This window comes from Neoarius graeffei, chromosome 16 (assembly GCF_027579695.1).
Source record: "Neoarius graeffei isolate fNeoGra1 chromosome 16, fNeoGra1.pri, whole genome shotgun sequence".
NCBI classification, from domain to species: domain Eukaryota; kingdom Metazoa; phylum Chordata; class Actinopteri; order Siluriformes; family Ariidae; genus Neoarius; species Neoarius graeffei.
The window spans coordinates 64,225,308-64,244,235 of NC_083584.1; the positions used below are offsets into that span (position 1 = coordinate 64,225,308).

General features: G+C 40.7%; 1 protein-coding gene across 5 annotated transcripts in view; it reads left to right on the plus strand.

The window, feature by feature from the left end:
• Positions 1 to 18,928, plus strand: part of LOC132900970 (centrosomal protein of 164 kDa-like) — a 79,322-nt gene that overhangs the window by 43,150 nt on the left and 17,244 nt on the right. For 3 of the 5 annotated variants that reach the window (XM_060943375.1, XM_060943376.1, XM_060943378.1), the window contains 10 exons: positions 116 to 247; positions 328 to 511; positions 2,022 to 2,096; positions 5,659 to 5,781; positions 5,882 to 6,013; positions 6,127 to 6,210; positions 6,287 to 6,355; positions 15,269 to 15,519; positions 15,643 to 15,789; positions 15,863 to 16,037. In XM_060943375.1, coding sequence (XP_060799358.1) covers positions 116 to 247; positions 328 to 511; positions 2,022 to 2,096; positions 5,659 to 5,781; positions 5,882 to 6,013; positions 6,127 to 6,210; positions 6,287 to 6,355; positions 15,269 to 15,519; positions 15,643 to 15,789; positions 15,863 to 16,037 — 1,372 coding nt within the window. The remainder of the gene's footprint in view (positions 1 to 115; positions 248 to 327; positions 512 to 2,021; positions 2,097 to 5,658; positions 5,782 to 5,881; positions 6,014 to 6,126; positions 6,211 to 6,286; positions 6,356 to 15,268; positions 15,520 to 15,642; positions 15,790 to 15,862; positions 16,038 to 18,928) is intronic. The other 2 variants (XM_060943379.1, XM_060943377.1) reach the window with 2 other exon arrangements.

The following is an 18,928-nucleotide window of genomic DNA, read 5'->3' on the forward strand; positions in this document are numbered from 1 at the left end:
CCTGGAAAGAGTTTGAGCAAAGCTGCCGCTGTGACCTCATCAAGAGGCAGTCGGAGTTTAAAATAAAGTTAAATTTAAAAAAGTGTGTATGTGCGTGTGTGCATTGCTTTCACAGGGCTCTAAAGGAGCGCCTGCAGAGAGAGAGACGAGAGGAGGAGGAACGTCTGGACCAGGAAACACAGACCAAACTACAGCAACTCAAAGAGCAAGCGCTGAGGGACAGAGACACACACCTACACACACTCAGGTGCGCGCGCGCACACACACACACACACACACCGACTTCCTGATTGCTCTGCACTGTTCAAACTTACTGTGTGTGTTTAGGGAGGAGAACGAGGAGAGGGTGAGAGAGCTGCGTGCTCAACTGGAGGCAGAGCGAGAGAGACTGGAGGTGCAGAGGAGGTGGGACTTGGACAAAATGAGGGCGGAGTCAGAGGAGGAGTTAAAGGCTGAGAAAAAGCGGCTTCAGGAGATGAGGGAGGAGCAGATAGCTTCACTCAGACTGGAGGTGTGTGTGTGAAAGAGGGAGAAGCCCCTTTCACATGAAATGCATGAGTGTATGCGGTAAAAATAAAATAGGAAAGATGATAAATTTTCATTCCCACTCAGTCTTCTATAACGGAAAAGTATCAGATATCATGTGTTCCCACCTGAATGTCACTATTTCACCAGCGGCGACATTAACGTTTCGACTTTGCCATTTTCCCACACGAGAACATTACAGCATAATAACAGAAAGTGTTCAGTGTGAGCAGGGCCGCTGACAGCTTTGGCTGGGCCCGGGACAAAATGCTCTGAATGGGCCCCCCCTAACAACCCCCCCCCGGCCAACCCACACACACACACACCCACCTCTCTTATAGGCTTGAAAAAAAAGCCCAAAACCAGCAACCTCACACACATTGTGATCCTGTGAAGTAATCCCCAATTTCACTGAATCTTCCCCCCTGTACTGTAACGGAATAAGCGGTTACTGTTATTTTGTATCCTTTAACCGAACGCCATTAAATGTATTCCGTTACGCCCCAAGCCTGCATGCGACAGCAATGCCCCGCAATGCCTTCCTAAACTCGTGGATAGTCTACTATAATCACGCGATTGGGGTGCTCTTGAAGGAGCAGCGATGGATGGGGGATTTCGGGCAGGGCTGGGGGCGAACATAGTATACTGTGCGTGCGTACTGTCCAGTGTGAAAAGCAGAGAAGAACACACCGCTCGAGAAACGGCGGGATATGATTGCAGGCTAATGTGAATATTCTTAGCTTCAATCAGATATATGAAACACGATGTTATTAAGCCGTTGTGGTTATGAAATAATTCAATGCCCTGTGCGTTTGATATGGTGTTCAGTGTGACTTGCTCTCCCCTCGTTTGTAACATGAATTGCGTGCCGCGCGTGCCTTGGTTGGGGTTACTTTACGGGGCTGGAAAAAGTTGGCTGTGTCTTACCTGGCTCAGCTGCCCCACTGCCTTTGCTAGTACCTGCTGCATCATCCCAATCTTTTTTTAAATATTTATGCAGTGAGCCCCTGAGTCTCTTGGTTTCTTCCTCTCTTTTTCTCTTTTCTTTTCTGTGCTCCTGACTTGTGCATGTTGGCAAATGGCACGCACGCTGATTGTCGAAGCGCTATGATCGAACGATGTCGTTTTTTTCCCCTTAATCAAAGAGTCAGACCAAACCATTTTTGCGTTAGGGGTGGTAGGGGGTTCTTGACGCCTTTTTCAAAGACAATAAAGGCAAAAGATCTAGAAATCATTTATTGAATGCAAATATAGCACATTTCTCCCCCAAATCAACACATTTTGAAATGAAATAAAATAATTTAATCGCAACTTCATGAGAGCCCAGTTCTGGGCCCTCCCCATTCCTGGGCCTGGGACAACATACCCGTTTGTCCCCTCCTGTCAGCAGGCCTGAGTGCGAGTGGGAATGGGTAAGAGAGGGAGCGACTGATGAAAAGTGTGATATTTATTTTTCTAATTTAACCACGTAGTGTGTGTGTGTGTGTGTGTGTCAGGAGATGACCAGTGAAAGACAGCGAGACCTGAGAAGTCTTCAACCTGAACAGCAGTTACTGGAGTATAAAAGAGAGGTAACATAACAGCAGTATGACACGTTTTTGCCTGTCAGTCACAGTGAAGGAGGCGTGGCCTCTGTGCATCAGTCTCAGTCAGCCCTTTGACACAACCTGTTCAAAGCGGGACTCTTACGCCTTTATTGCACCTCGAGTTCTGCGTAAAACGTCCAAATGCAGAACAGGGGGGTTGCGCTGTTTGGTCTCCGAGCTGGAACGATTGATAGTAATGGAGGCGGGATCTACAGCATGTCTGTGTAAAAGAGACAGCCTGCACTGCAGAACAGGGTTGTGACTTTTTTTAATGTTGATATTTGTTTTTGACATTTTTTTCTGAGACCAGCGCAAATTCAAACGTGTTTGTCTCCAGCACTGAAGATCCATGCACCTTTCTGCCTCGAATCGCTTCCGACTTCTCTTCACTTTTTTCTCCAACATGCACTGTATTGCCAAAAGTATTTGCTCACCCATCCAAATTATCGGAATCAGGTGTTCCAATCGCTTCCATGGCCACAGGTGTATAAAATCAAGCACCTCGGCATGCAGACTGTTTTTTCAGTTTGGCGCTGGCCCCTTCCTCTTCCAACATGACTGTGCACCAGTGCACAAAGCAAGGTCCATAAAGACATGGATGACAGAGTCTGGTGTGGATGAACTTGACTGGCCTGCACAGAGTCCTGACCTCAACCCGATAGAACACCTTTGGGATGAATTAGAGCGGAGACTGAGAGCCAGGCCTTCTCGTCCAACATCAGTGTGTGACCTCACAAATGCGCTTCTGGAAGAATGATCAAAAATTCCCATAAACACACTCCTAAACCTTATGGACAGCCTTCCCAGAAGAGTCGAAGCTGTTCTAGCTGTAAAGGGTGGACCGACGTCATATTGAACCCTATGGATTAGGAATGGGATGTCACTTAAGCTCATATGTGAGTCAAGGCAGGTGAGTGAATACTTTTGGCAATATAGTGTATTTCTCGTCGGCAGCACGGTGGTGTAGTGGTTAGCACTCTCTCCTCACAGCAAGAAGGTTCTGGGTTTGAGCCCAGCGGTTGACGGGGACCTTTCTGTGTGGAGTTTGCATGCTGTCCCCGTGTCTGCGTGGGTTTCCCCCACAGTCCAAAGACATGCGGTTAGTTTAACTGGCTACTCGAAATTGTCCATAGGTGTGAATGGTTGAGAGGCCTCTGTGCATCAGTCACATTGAAGGAGGCGTGGCTTCTGTGCATCAGTCTCAGTCAGCCCTTTTACACAACCTGTTCAAAGCGGGACTCTTATGCCTTTATTGCACCTCGAGTTCTGCGTAAAATGTCCCAATTTTGTTTTTTTTTTGAGGTGTGGGTGTCTGTGTTGTTCCACCTCTGAGCCGGAACGATTGATTGTAACAGAGTCGGGATCTAGGTTCTGCATCGCAGAACAGGGATGTAACGGTTTTTAACGTTATTTGTTTTTGACATTTTTCTTTCTGAAAGAGACCAGCGCAAATTCAGATTTAGTTTCCAACATCTAAGGTCCACATGCCTTTCTGCGTCAAATTGCTTCCTACTTCTCTTCACTTTCTCCTCCAACGTATTTCTGATCACACGGCATCTTTGCTGCCGTTTGAAGAGTGGCATCAGCAGAGATGCCTACTAGTACGGATTGGCCGTATTTTGTACGGAAAAGTTACGTAGATACGATGTTACGGCAAACGGTGTTATTCTGTACGGAATTATTATAAAGTCTTAAAAAATTCCAGTGAGTTGTTTTTAAATGTCCAAGCGACTTTTTCAATCCATGCGTGATTCACGGCTAGGCTATTTATTTTTACGACAACCACACATGCTGTGTGTGACATGCGCAGATTCCGCACATTTGTTCGCGCTATTTTCGATACGGTAGAATGGCCGTGCATTACACCCAGTCAAAAGGGCAATGGATACGCGCACTGCAAACTGTGTAGAACTGACATTAACATCACTCATGGTGGTCGCGATGACTGCACGCGGCATGTCAACTACAAAAAAAACATATGGAGTATGCTGAAATGGCGAGTCAGGCGGAAAGTAAATCTGGGGGTATCCAGCAGTTTTTTACGAAATCTGTGGATGAAAAGACACGGAACGTGACCCGTGCTGAAGCGGTGATGGTTGACCTGTGCTTGGAGTTGAACTTGCCAATTAGTGCCATGAAATGCGAGTTAAACTTATTCAGTTTCTTTTTACATGTCTGATTTTTATTCACTGAAATATCAAACACTAGCTGTACTTTAATTCAAAGTCTTTTCAGTGTTGCAAGCGCAAATGTACATGTAGTCTGATCAAAAACAGAATTTTATGATTAGTGTTGTTGGGATTGTGGCAAAAAATTGATCATTCCACTGTTTTAAATACAATTATAAATGCCATTTTATTCAATGTCTCTTCTGAAGCATTATGCTGAAGTATTTATATATTGGGAGATTAAGAGAACAATGTCGGACTCTCTTTGGCATGAAATAAGAAATTTTTTTTAATTTTATTAGAATCCGTTAACAGGTAGAACATTTTTCCAGGCAATATAATATAATACTTTTGAGGAGTTACATTCAATACCAATGATTGGTAGTCAACCGTAATGTCTGCAAACAGGGAACACTATTGTATTTATAAAAATGTGATTGTGGCAGTTCGGAGTAGGTGGGTGGAGCACAGAGGACGGCAGGACAGAGATCAGGTTCCAATTTAGCATTTATTGTCACACTTTTCAGTCTAACAGACACACACACACACGACGGGTGTCTGTTCAGGGAAGAGCTCCTCTGCTGTCTGCTCTCCCTCCTTATATAGGGCGCGGTCACTGGGAAGACACACAAACACAGGTTAATTGCTCTCAGGTGTAGTGATTCTGCCACTCACCTTCCCTGACTCCGCCCTCCTGTCACAGACCGGCGCTTGACCACGCCCCCGCTGCCACAGTGATATATTGTATGCTCTAGAAATTTGTTGAGTGGAAATTCAGTTGAGATGGCTGCTCGCATTTTGTTTATTCAATTCACACAAAACAGTTCTTTTTAATAATTTAAATGTTAAACATATTGGTATATACACCTCTTTATAATATAATGCGCATAAATTAATGTTACTGAAAGTCATTCCAAAATACTGAAAAATGTTTTCAAGAATACTGAAATTCAAAATTTGGGGTAGGCATCTCTGCATCAGTGTGCACGGCTGACAAAAGCACCTCAGTTCATGCGCCGTTATTGTATTGAAACCAACAGCAGTTTTTTCCCCACTTGTGGCATGTTATGTCACTCGAGATGCCGATGCTCTGTTGTGTCACACATCATACCTCTGGTTGCAGAATGCTAGCACGCTGTGAAAAAACACACACTGGCATGGCTTTCAGTGTAAATCAGTAAAGCCGGAATATTAAGCAATCTCTATGGCAATATTGTGGAATATCTGTGTAAAAAGGGCGAGTGAAGGAGGTGTGGCCTCTGTGCATCAGTCTCAGTGAAGGAGGTGTGGCCTCTCTGCGGTGTGGCTTCAATGTCTGTCACTCCCAGTACGTTCTGACAACTTTTATTCATCCGTTATTACTCTATTTTTGTGTGTAGCTGTCTGATGTGCTGCGGGAAGTGAGGGAGGAAGTGCAGAAGGAGCACAGCAGGAAGCTGGAGCAGCTTAAAGAGGAGCATCGAGACAAGCTGCAGGCCATCAGAGAAACGCACCTGGAGGAGGTGTGTGTTGAAAAGTATTGTGTTGAAAGAATGCGTTCCCATAGGTGCCAGTAAACTAGTGAATTTTCTCTAATGATCGTGTGTGTGTCTGTGTTTGTAGGAGAGTAACCAGCGGGAGCGTTTGATGAGTGCACTCCAGGAGGAGAGAGAGCGACTTCTCACCTCACACACCGCTCAGGTGGAGCAGCTGGACACACAGCTCCACAACATGCGCAAAACACACATGCAGAAGGTACACACACACACACACACACACACAGTGTTTTCATACTCCTAACCAAGGACATTTTTGGTATAACATTTTTCAGTAATGTTATTTTACTTCTTTAAACTGTGTGTGCACAGGAAGCTGAAGTGCAGGAGTTGATTGAGAAAGTAGAACTGAAGACCAAAGAACTCAAAATTCAAGAATCAAGACTCCTAGCTCAGGTATTTCATTTGCAGTTTTGTCAGAGAGAGAGAGAGAGAGAGAGATGTTTCTTGTATTCATTCTGTTTCTGTGCAGGCAGCCGATTTAAAGAAGAGGAGGAAACAGCTGGATGAGGAAGAAGATGAAGTTGAGAGGGGATTAGAGGTGTGCGTTTACCTTCCTTTCCCTTTCCTTAACTTTCTTTTCCTCCCTTCCATTTATTTACTGTCCCTTTCATTCCCTCGCCCTTCCCAAAAAACCCTCACGAATAATTGCATATCTTCATGATGTTTTAGAAAATGCGTAGGTGGCAAATTTACAATCCCGATTCCAAAAAAGTTGGGACAAAGTCCAAATTGTAAATAAAAACGGAATGCAATGATGTGGAAGTTTCAAAGTTCCATATTTTATTCAGAATAGAAAATAGATGGCATATAAAATGTTTAAACTGAGAAAATGTATCATTTAAAGAGAAAAATTAGGTGATTTTTAAATTTCATGACAACAACACATCTCAAAAAAGTTGGGACAAGGCCATGTTTCCCACTGTGAGACATCCCCTTTTCTCTTTACAACAGTCTGTAAACGTCTGGGGACTGAGGAGACAAGTTGCTCAAGTTTAGGGATAGGAATGTTAACCCATTCTTGTCTAATGTAGGATTCTAGTTGCTCAACTGTCTTAGGTCTTTTTTGTCGTATCTTCCGTTTTATGATGCGCCAAATGTTTTCTATGGGTGAAAGATCTGGACTGCAGGCTGGCCAGTTCAGTACCCAGACCCTTCTTCTACGCAGCCATGATGCTGTAATTGATGCAGTATGTGGTTTGGCATTGTCATGCTGGAAAATGCAAGGTCTTCCCTGAAAGAGACGTCGTCTGGATGGGAGCATATGTTGCTCTAGAACCTGGATATACCTTTCAGCATTGATGGTGTCTTTCCAGATGTGTAAGCTGCCCATGCCACACGCACTAATGCAACCCCATACCATCAGAGATGCAGGCTTCTGAACTGAGCGCTGATAACAACTCGGGTCGTCCTTCTCCTCTTTAGTCCGAATGACACGGCGTCCCTGATTTCCATAAAGAACTTCAAATTTTGATTCGTCTGACCACAGAACAGTTTTCCACTTTGCCACAGTCCATTTTAAATGAGCCTTGGCCCAGAGAAGACGTCTGCGCTTCTGGATCACGCTTAGATACGGCTTCTTCTTTGAACTATAGAGTTTTAGCTGGCAACGGCGGATGGCACGGTGAATTGTGTTCACAGATAATGTTCTCTGGAAATATTCCTGAGCCCATTTTGTGATTTCCAATACAGAAGCATGCCTGTATGTGATGCAGTGCCGTCTAAGGGCCCGAAGATCAAGGGCACCCAGTATGGTTTTCTGACCTGGACCCTTACGCACAGAGATTCTTCCAGATTCTCTCAATCTTTTGATGATGTTCTGCACTGTAGATGATGATATGTTCAAACTCTTTGCAATTTTACACTGCCGAACTCCTTTCTGATATTGCTCCACTATTTGTCAGCGCAGAATTAGGGGGATTGGTGATCCTCTTCCCATCTTTACTTCTGAGAGCCGCTGCCACTCCAAGATGCTCTTTTTATACCCAGTCATGTTAATGACCTATTGCCAATTGACCTAATGAGTTGCAATTTGGTCCTCCAGCTGTTCCTTTTTTGTACCTTTAACTTTTCCAGCCTCTTATTGCCCCTGTCCCAACTTTTTTGAGATGTGTTGCTGTCATGAAATTTCAAATGAGCCAATATTTGGCACGAAATTTCAAAATGTCTCACTTTCGACATTTGATATGTTGTCTATGTTCTATTGTGAATACAATATCAGTTTTTGAGATTTGTAAATTATTGCATTTCATTTTTATTTACAATTTGTACTTTGTCCCAACTTTTTTGGAATCGGGGTTGTAGTTTAAACTTGCTTTGGTTTAGAGACTTGTATTTTTGCTTTAGATTTACTGGCACTTAGCTTGGAACTTTTATCTTGACATCGCCTTAGGTCGCCTGTTCATGTAAAGATGGTGTCTTTCATGTGCTCAATCTCGTCTCAGTCAGGCAATGGAAGATGATGGTGACCACTAGGTTTTTTTTTTTTTACTGTTTCCAAGATACGCTTGAACAATTAACTCTTAGATTACTTTGATTTCACCCTTTTGGTTTAGATTTTTTTATTTTATTTATTTGCACATGATAAAAGAAATTTACAAAAAAAAAACATAAAGGGAACAAAAACAAAATGTGCTGGGGGAAGAAGAAAAGCCTCGATGGCTTTGTTCTAAGTCTTCCCCCATTTAAATTAACAAGTAATTAATACAAATTTAACAAATTAGAGAATAACAAAATTAACAGTAGTAAATAATAACAAATAATGATAACAATAATAATATGATAATTCAGGGCTTTTCAAAGTGTGGGGCGCGCCTCCCCTAGGGGGCGCCAGAGTTCTTCGGGGGGGGGCGCAACGTGAGGAAAAATAAACCAGAATAAGTTACTATTGCGGACATTTAGCGAACTTCAGCTAGCCTTTGCCAGAGACAAAATGGATCGATTTTTAGTACCTAAAGCTACAGTGACTGAGGAGACAGAGTCTGCGCCAAGCAAAAAAAGAAGGAAGTATGAGCACGATTATTTAAAGTTTGGATTTTCATGGACTGGATCTGAAGATGCTCCACTGCCACAGTGTGTTGTCTGCCAAGATGTGCTAGCTAACGATGCTATGAGATGTTTAAAATGTGTAAAACAAGATGTTTAAAAAAAAAAGCACAGATGTTTAAAATGTGTAAAAAAGAAATTTTAAAAAAGCACAGATGTTTAAAATGTGTAAAAAGAGGTTTTAAAAAGCAGATGTTTAAAATGTGTAAAAAAAGAGGTTTTAAAAAAGCACAGATGTTTAAAATGTGTAAAAAAAAAAAGAGGTTTTAAAAAGCACAGACGTTTAAAATGTGTAAAAAAGAGGTTTTAAAAAAGCACAGATGTTTAAAATGTGTAAAAAGAGATTTTAAAAAGCAGATGTTTAGAATGTGTAAAAAAGAGGTTTTAAAAAAGTTTAAAATGTGTAAAAAAAGATGTTTTAAAAAGCACAGATGTTTAAAATGTGTAAAAAGAGGTTTTAAAAAGCACAGACGTTTAAAATGTGTAAAAAAGAGGTTTTAAAAAAGCACAGATGTTTAAAATGTGTAAAAAGAGGTTTTAAAAAGCACAGATGTTTAAAATGTGTAAAAGAGGTTTTAAAAAAGCACAGATGTTTAAAATGTGTAAAAAAGAGGTTTTAAAAAGCACAGATGTTTAAAATGTGTAAAAAAGAGGTTTTAAAAAGCACAGATGTTTAAAATGTGTAAAAAGAGGTTTTAAAAAGCACAGATGTTTAAAATGTGTAAAAGAGGTTTTAAAAAAGCACAGATGTTTAAAATGTGTAAGAAGAGGTTTTAAAAAGCACAGACGTTTAAAATGTGTAAAAAAGAAATTTTAAAAAAGCACAGATGTTTAAAATGTGTAAAAAAAGATGTTTTAAAAAGCACAGATGTTTAAAATGTGTAAAAAGATGTTTTAAAAAAGCACAGATGTTTAAAATGTGTAAAAAATGTTTTAAAAAAGCACAGATGTTTAAAATGTGTAAAAAAAGAGGTTTTAAAAAGCACAGATGTTTAAAATGTGTAAAAAAAAAGAGGTTTTAAAAAGCACAGACATTTAAAATGTGTAAAAAAGAGGTTTTAAATAAGCACAGATGTTTAAAATGTGTAAAAAGAGGTTTTAAAAAGCAGATGTTTAAAATGTGTAAAAAAGAGGTTTTAAAGCACAGATGTTTAAAATGTGTAAAAAAGAGGTTTTAAAAAGCACAGACGTTTAAAATGTGTAAAAAAAGAGGTTTTAAAAAAGCACAGATGTTTAAAATGTGTAAAAAGAGGTTTTAAAAAGCAGATGTTTAAAATGTGTAAAAAAGAGGTTTTAAAAAAGCACAGATGTTTAAAATGTGTAAAAGAGAGGTTTTAAAAAGCACAGACGTTTAAAATGTGTAAAAAAGAGGTTTTAAAAAAGCACATGTTTAAAATGTGTAAAAAGAGGTTTTAAAAAGCACAGACGTTTAAAATGTGTAAAAAAGAGGTTTTAAAAAAGCACAGATGTTTAAAATGTGTAAAAAAAGATGTTTTAAAAAGCACAGATGTTTAAAATGTGTAAAAGAGGTTTTAAAAAAGCACAGATGTTTAAAATGTGTAAAAAGAGGTTTTAAAAAGCACAGACGTTTAAAATGTGTAAAAAAGAGCTTTTAAAAAAGCACAGATGTTTAAAATGTGTAAAAAAAAAAGATGTTTTAAAAAGCACAGATGTTTAAAATGTGTAAAAGAGGTTTTAAAAAAGCACATGTTTAAAATGTGTAAAAGAGGTTTTAAAAAAGCACAGATGTTTAAAATGCGTAAAAAAGAGCTTTTAAAAAAGCACAGATGTTTAAAATGTGTAAAAAAAGAGGTTTTAAAAAGCACAGACGTTTAAAATGTGTAAAAAGAGGTTTTAAAAAGCAGATGTTTAAAATGTGTAAAAAAGAGGTTTTAAAAAAGCACAGATGTTTAAAATGTGTAAAAAGAGGTTTTAAAAAGCACAGACGTTTAAAATGTGTAAAAAAAAGAGGTTTTAAAAAAGCACAGATGTTTAAAATGTGTAAAAAGAGGTTTTAAAAAGCAGATGTTTAAAATGTGTAAAAAAGAGGTTTTAAAAAAGCACAGATGTTTAAAATGTGTAAAAAAGAGCTTTTAAAAAAGCACAGATGTTTAAAATGTGTAAAAAAAGATGTTTTAAAAAGCACAGATGTTTAAAATGTGTAAAAGAGGTTTTAAAAAAGCACGTTTAAAATGTGTAAAAGAGGTTTTAAAAAAGCACAGATGTTTAAAATGTGTAAAAAAGAGCTTTGAAAAAGCACAGATGTTTAAAATGTGTAAAAAAGAGGTTTTAAAAAAGCACAGATGTTTAAAATGTGTAAAAAGAGGTTTTAAAAAAGCACAGATGTTTAAAATGTGTAAAAAAAAAAGATGTTTTAATAAAGCTCATAAGTTTTAAATGTGTAAAAAAAGATTTTTCAAAAAGCACAGATGTTTAAAATGTGTAAAAGAAAAAAAATGTGTACAACAACCATTTTTTAAAAAATACGAATGGAACATTAAGTATAGCAACAACAAAAATTGCAAGGGGGAGCGCTGTTGTTTATTTGCTCTCTGAGGGGGGGCTCACTCTCCCACACTTTGAAAACCCCTGCGATAATTGATAACATATGAAATTATACATTAAACTATAACTGATATCATAACTGAAATAACAGATGTAAACAAAATATCAATTGCAGATAACAAAATATAAATTAATGAGTGAAAATAAGAAACGAATAAAATGTAACCTAGGATCTATACATAAAATAAAAAAAGTATCATTAATTGATTTCAAATGTTGAAAAAATATTGTACTAATAACAGAAGCCTGGCGCATGGCGTAGTGTAATATTTTTCAATTTGATCCAAGACTGAACTTTACTTAAAGATAAAGGTCAAGTGTGGCTGAGGAATGAAAATGGGTGTTTTTTGAGATTACGTTTAAAACTAATCATGGATGTAAACATTTTAAGGTGGAGGGGGAGATTATTCCATTCAATTACACATTTGTATTGAACACTCTTTTGGCCTAGGGATGTTCGCACTAGGGGCATATGTAGTTGGTCGCTTTGTTGGGTTTGGTAAGCATGAAATTGGGAATTAAGATTTAGAAAACTATCAAACGTGTCTGGAAGAGAATTTCTAAGAAATTGGAAAGTGAAGATATTGAGCTGAAGTCTATTGATATCAAAAATATTTAAAATCTTAAGCTTCGTTAATAGAGGTAAAGAATGGGCATAAAAACTGGATCCACTGGCCATACGAACAAGGCAAGGCAAGTTTATTTATATAGCACATTTCATACACAGTGGCAGTTCAATGTGCTTTACAGAAGTAAAAGCAAAACAGTAAACAATAGAAAATAAAATTACATAAAATAAATGGGGAAGAAAAATAATAAGAATTAAACAATAGTAGAAATAAAATAATAAAATGAAGTAAAAGTTCAGTAAAAGAAAAAAAAAGCAGAATAAAATAGAATAAAAGTTAAGTAAAATTTAAAACATGCAGAGACTGTAAAAGTAAAGAGTTTAAAACATGTAGAGATGACAATATTAATTATTTAACAGAAAGCATCTGAAAACAGCTTGGTCTTTAGTCTAGATTTGAAGCTGCCAACAGCAGGAGCATTTTTGATGTCCTCTGGGAGTTGGTTCCATAGCTGTACTGCATAGTAGCTAAAAGCTGCTTCACCACACTTTGTTTTAACAACAGGTTTTACCAGTAAATTTTTCTGCTGCGATCTGGTAGATCTGATTGGGTTAGGCCGCTGCAACATATCAGAGAGGTAATTGGGCCCTGTACCATTTAGAGATTTGTACACCAGCAGCAATGCTTTAAAGTCAATTCTGTAGCTTACTGGAAGCCAGTGAAGGGACCTTAGAATTGGAGTAATGTGCTCTGTTCTTTTTGTTCGTGTGAGAACCCTAGCCGCTGCATTTTGAACCAGCTGAAGTCGTTTGATGGTCTTTTTTGGCAGGCCTGTGAAAAGGCCATTGCAGTAATCAACCCTACTAGAGATGAAGGCATGCATAAGTTTTTCCTGATCATTTTTTGACATAAGTCCTCTTAGTTTGGAAATGTTTTTTAGGTGATAAAATGCCGTTTTAGTGATTGCTTTCATGTGACTGTCAAAATTTAGCTCGCTATCAATGAAAACACCAAGATTTTTAACCATTTCTTTTGTTTTAATCCCCTTTGTGTCAAGAATAGTGGTAATCCTGAGTCTTTCATCTTTTTTCCCAAATAGAATTACTTCTGTTTTATCTGTGTTCAGCTGAAGAAAATGTTGTGACATCCAGTTGTTGATTTGGTCGATACACTGGTAGAGACATTCAAGGGGGGCATAATCATTAGGTGATAGAGCAAAATAAATTTGGGTGTCATCTGCATAGCAGTGATACAAAATTGAGTTGTTCTTGATAATTTGCCCAAGTGGGAGCATATAAAGGTTGAATAGTAATGGTCCAAGAATCGACCCCTGGGGGACACCACAGGTCAAGGACATTGATGTTGAGGTACAATTTCCCATGGTAACAAAGAAGCTTCTATCTTTTAAGTATGATTTTAACCAATTGATAACTTTACCAGTCAACCCAACCCAAATCTTTTTTGGAGTAGTATTAGGGGCTGTAGTGTAGTTTTGTAGGCACATCCCCATACAATATTTCCGTAGGTCAGATATGGGTATATTAAGCTATTTTATATGGTGATAATGGTTTGTTGAGTGAGAAGATGTTTGATTTTTCCCATAAGTCCAATAGTTTTAGATATTTTTTTACATAACATGGCTATATGTGGTTTCCAGGTCAGTTTGTCATCTATTATTACACCTAAGAATTTAGCTTGACACTCTTGAGAAAGGGGCATACTTTTTAGTAAGATTTTTGCGTTATTTCTATTGTAGGTTTTATTTTTATTACAGAAAATAAGGAAGTATGGTTTTTTTGGCATCGATAGATAATTTGTTAACCTCAAACCAGATAACTTTTTCTAATTCTTGATTAGCTAATTTTATTAAAGTATTAAAATTTGAGTGCGAAAGGAAAAGATTGAAGTCATCTGCAAATAAGATAAAGATGATAATTGTGGAAGCTTGTGCAAGGTCATTGATGTATATTAGAAATAGTAAAGGTCCTAAAATTGATCCCTGTGGTACTCTGCATTGCACTGTTTTAAATGTAGAGTAGCGATCCACTTAATATCAACAATTATCAACCCATATCTGTCCTCCCCTGTATATCTAAACAGGGATGCAAACGGCGCACCTTTTGGCGGATGCCGCCTTTTTCACGGCTGAATCGCGCAGATCCGATTTTTTTTTTTTGCCATTACATTAATTTCATCAGAGTAAATTCTGTATTAAAATTACTAAATAAGCAAATGCCGTTACAGTCCATGAAACATAGGAAGTATGAGAAGAAAAGAGTAAATCAGAAAGCTGCGCACGTTTGCGCAGCTTCCGCGAAAACGTGTGCAGCTTTCTGATTTACTGTTTTCTTCTCATACTTCCTATGTTTCATGGACTGTAACGGCATTTGCTTATTTAGTAATTTTAATACAGAATTTACTCTGATGAAATTATTCAGACACTCCAACGCCCCCCCCCCCCCCCCCCCCAAAAAAAAAAAAATCGGATCTGCACGATTCAGCCGTGAAAAAGGCGGCATCCGCCAAAAGGCGCGCCGTTTGCATCCCTGCTAAAGTTCTCGAAAAAATAATGTATAACCGTCTTCTGAAACATTTAGATCATAATAACGTCTTATATAAACACCAATATGGCTTCAGAAAGGGCTATTCCACCTCTATGGCACTGATTCAGTTAGTCGTACTTTGGAATAACCCTTTTGTGGATCTCTAAAAACAATTGGATTTTACACCACGGTGTGCCACCTGCTTGCCTGCCTGCTCTTCATCCCTGCCTTGCCTACTTGTCTACTTGCCTGCCCGACCACCTGCCCTCTTCCTGCCATCATTGAACACAGGTGCTTGAGATAAGCGCGTAACAGCTAAACAGCATCTAAAGTTTTTGGACTTTGTTTGACCACTACAAAATGCACAAATGAAATGTATTTTCACGTTCATCCTGTCTAAATGGGAAGTGAGGACATTATATTATGCTCCTTGGTCTTCTTGCATGTCAGTCATGCAGCAAAGATAGATAGACATACTTTATTGACCCCAAGCTGGCAAATTAAGGCTATTCTAGTGATATATAGCCACTGCGTGTATCCAAACTTTATCAAAATCTACAGTTACTCATTACAAATCCTGTTTTCTGAGGAATGTGCTCAAAGCTTAGTGCTTAGCCCCGTCATTACTGCACACAGCTACTGTACTTCTCTGCATGTTTCAGGTGTGTGTGTGTGTGTGTGTGTGTGTGTGTGTGTGTGTGTGTGTGTGTGTGTGTGTTGCTGCCCATCCAGACTCTTCCACGCCTACTGAAAGAGAGAGATCATCTTTGTGCCGATCTGAAGAGCGCGAGAGAGGAGCGCAACAGAGTGAGGGATGAGATGGATAGAGAGAGGGAGGAGAGAATGAGGGAGAGGGAGGAGATGGAGAGAGTGAGGAAGAGAGAGAGGGAGGAAAATGAAAGGATGAAAGAACAAAGAGAGAGACTGCAGAGCAAAGTAGAGCTGCTACAGGACAAATGTGATCGGCTCATCCGAAGAGTCAGGTAACACACACACACACACACACACACACACACACACACACACACAGAGGATCTTTTAACCAAAAAATATTTATCAACTCCATCCTGTGCTGATGTGATGATATGGTGTGTGTGTGATGTCAGTGAGTTGGAGCGGAGAGAGAGTGCAGACTATGAAGGAGAGGAGAAGGAGATCAAGAGTGAGGAGAAGAGGAAGAATAGAGAGGAGACATTGAGAGTGGAGGACCTAGAGCCTTCTCTATCTTCTGACACTCACAGCAACATGGAGAAGTATGTATTCTTTGTCCATCTATCCATCTGTCTGTCCGTCCAACCATCTAAATGCGTTTCTCTCTCTCTCTAGGCTGCGTGAATTCATCTCAAGTGAAAGTGTCTCACTGCAGAGAGCAAGACAGTTCTTAGACCGTCAGACTGGCAATCTGAGAGAAAGACAGGCAACGCTCAGGGCAGCCCAGACCACTCTTCAGGACCCCACCCCAGCAGGTGTCGCCCAGCTGCTCCCCCAGCACCTCCAACAGGTGTGGCCAGTTAACCTAATCCTCATGTCTTTGGACCGTGGGAGGAAACCCATGTAACATGGAGAATATTTGGCTTATTAGATGTAATAATGCAAGTACACATTTCAACTAATTGAAACTTTAAAAGGAATTAAAACAAACACATTTTAGATCCAGAGAAATTGTATTTTAACGGCAGGTAATCAGGAAGCTTCTTTGCGAATGTGGCCTGGTAGATCTATATACATGCATGTATCGCACCTTTCTGTGTATTCACAAAGATTACTGCAAATAACCACAACCTTGTTATTACACTGCAACCCTGCTATAACAAACTCTTACTACAAACTTATGTAAGTGAATTAAGTGTAAATAAAAATTCAACACAGTTGGTCTTTGCGGCAACAGGGGTGTGGTCGAGCGTCGACTGTGAACGGCAAGGAGTCAGGTGGAATCGGCAGGTAACACGATGAGGTACACCTGTGTCTTAATTATTGGCTGTCTATTAATGTGTGTCTCTGTGTGTCTTTCAGACAGCCAGGAACAAGAAAGAGAGAGCTGCGACATCCCGTCGTGTGTGTGTCTACATATTAGTAAAATTCACTGAAAAGTGTCAATAAAGTCAAAGCATACCTCGAGCAGCAGTACCTGCTTCCAGTTCCTCCTTGACCACTCCCATAAAGTTGCTACACTGGTGCCGAAACCCAGGGCTTTGAGGAACAAACACTGCCATGGAGTCCACACCAGTCCGAGAGCTCCTCCATACCCTCACTGTCAACCTCCAAGCCCAGCGCCAAGAGCTGCTTGCCCTATCCAACAAGCAGGTGCAGCACTTCCAGGCCCTGCTTGAGGCCCAAGTGAAGGACTGGCAGGAGATGTGGCGCTTGGTCCAATCAGTGGGTACTCCAGTGGTCGCTCCTGTGGTCAGCGTTCCTGTGCAACTGGTCAAGATAGGGCCGCAGGATGACGCAGAAGCCTTTTTTGAGCTGTTCGAGCGCTTTGCATAGGCAAGCTTGTGGCCAACCTCGCAGTGGGCGGCTTGTCTATTGCCGCTCCTGTCGGGGGATGCACAGCTCGGCAGCTCCCAGCCACCAGTATGCTGGAGTATCTGGACCTGAAGCGGGCTATACTGCAGCAGGTTGGCCGTGGCCCAGAAGAGCATCTTCAGCGGTTCCGTATGCTGGCCTACAGCAAAGTTGGCCGCCTGTTTGCATTCACACAGCAGCTCTGAGACTCCTGCCGACAGTGGTTATGGGCAAGTGAGTGTGATGTAGAGGACATCATTAAATGTGTGACGCTGGAACAGTACGTCGCCCAACTGCCAAACGAGACCTCAATGTTGGTCCAATGTTACCGAGCGGCATTGCTGGAGGAGGTTGGAGACTTCAACGCCCGAGTTGGGAGAAATTAATCTGTATAGGGCAGAGTCATTGGTCGACACGGTACGGGGAATATGAACGCAATTGGTCTCCGTCTACTGTCCTTCTGCGCAGAGCATGGACTGTGCATCACCAACACAATGTTTCAGCTCCCGGACAAGTTGAAAACAACCTTGCACCCACGGTCCAAGAACTGGCACTTCTTGGATTACACTGTCGCTTGCCATCATGACATCCGAGACATCATGATCACACAGGCCATACGTGGTGCTGAGTTTTGGACCGATAACAGGCTTGCCTGGACTATCCTTTGAGTAGTTCTCCGACCATCTGCAAGAAAGCAACCACCCAAACCTCGACTCAATGTTGCATCACTTGGGAACATCGACACCAGACGAGCTCTACATGATAACCTTCGTAAAAGGCATGACAATCTTCCCCTATTGTGGATACGGACTCGGAAACCAATCTTCACATGGAGGAACTGTAGAATTCAATCCTTGAAGCTCTCCAAAGCTTATTCAAGGAAGTCCTTGGGTACTCCAAGAGGAAGAACCCAGATTGGTTTGACAAAGCTGCAGATGAAATCCATGCCTTGCTGAGGCCAAGAATGCTGAACACCGAGCTTCCTTGGTGAACCTGGCATCAAAGGTCCTCTTGCAAGAATGGAAGAAGGCGAGGTCAGCTACACAACGCAGGCTTTGCGAGATCCAGAACAGATGGTGGATCAACAAAGCTCAAGAAATCCAATGTTTTGCCGATGCCAACACCACCTATGAATTCTACAATGCCATCAAAAGCATCTATGGCCCCACTTGATGTACAGTGGCTCCTGTCCGAGCTGCAGATGGTAACACTCTTCTTAAGGACAAACAGGACATTCTAGACCAATGGGTGGAGCATTCTCAGGAACTGTTGAACAGTCAATCCATCAGCCCCTACAGTTCTCGAAGAACTCCCAACACTCCCTCAAGTTCCTGTGCTGGATGAATGTCCCACCCTCGATGAAGTCTGATACGCTGTCCATTCCCTGAAATACAAGAAAGCTCCCGGTGGAGACATGATACCCGGTGAAGTGAACAAGTGCGGTGGACCGTACCTTCTTGTGAAACTCACCGATGACTTCTCACTTTGCTGTTAGCAGGGCACCATCCCTGACACATGGAAACACTCCACAATTGTCACCATCTACAAGAAGAAGGGGGACCGCTCCAACTGTGGCAATAGTCGAGGCATCTCCTTGTTGGATGTTGCTGGAAAGATACTCACCCAAGTTATGCTCCACTGTCTCATCCGTCATGTTGCCGACAGAGTACCTCCGGAGTTGCAGACTGGATTCCGCTCCGAATGCAGCACCATTGATATGATCTTCATCGCCCGTCAGCTTTTGGAAAAGGCAAGGGACCATCAAAAGGATATCACATGTGCCTTCATCGATCTGCGCAAAGCATTTGATACTGTGAACTGTGAGATGCTCTGGAACCTTCTCCGCAAGTTTGGTTGCCCTCCAAAATTCCTCACCATTCTCCGTGA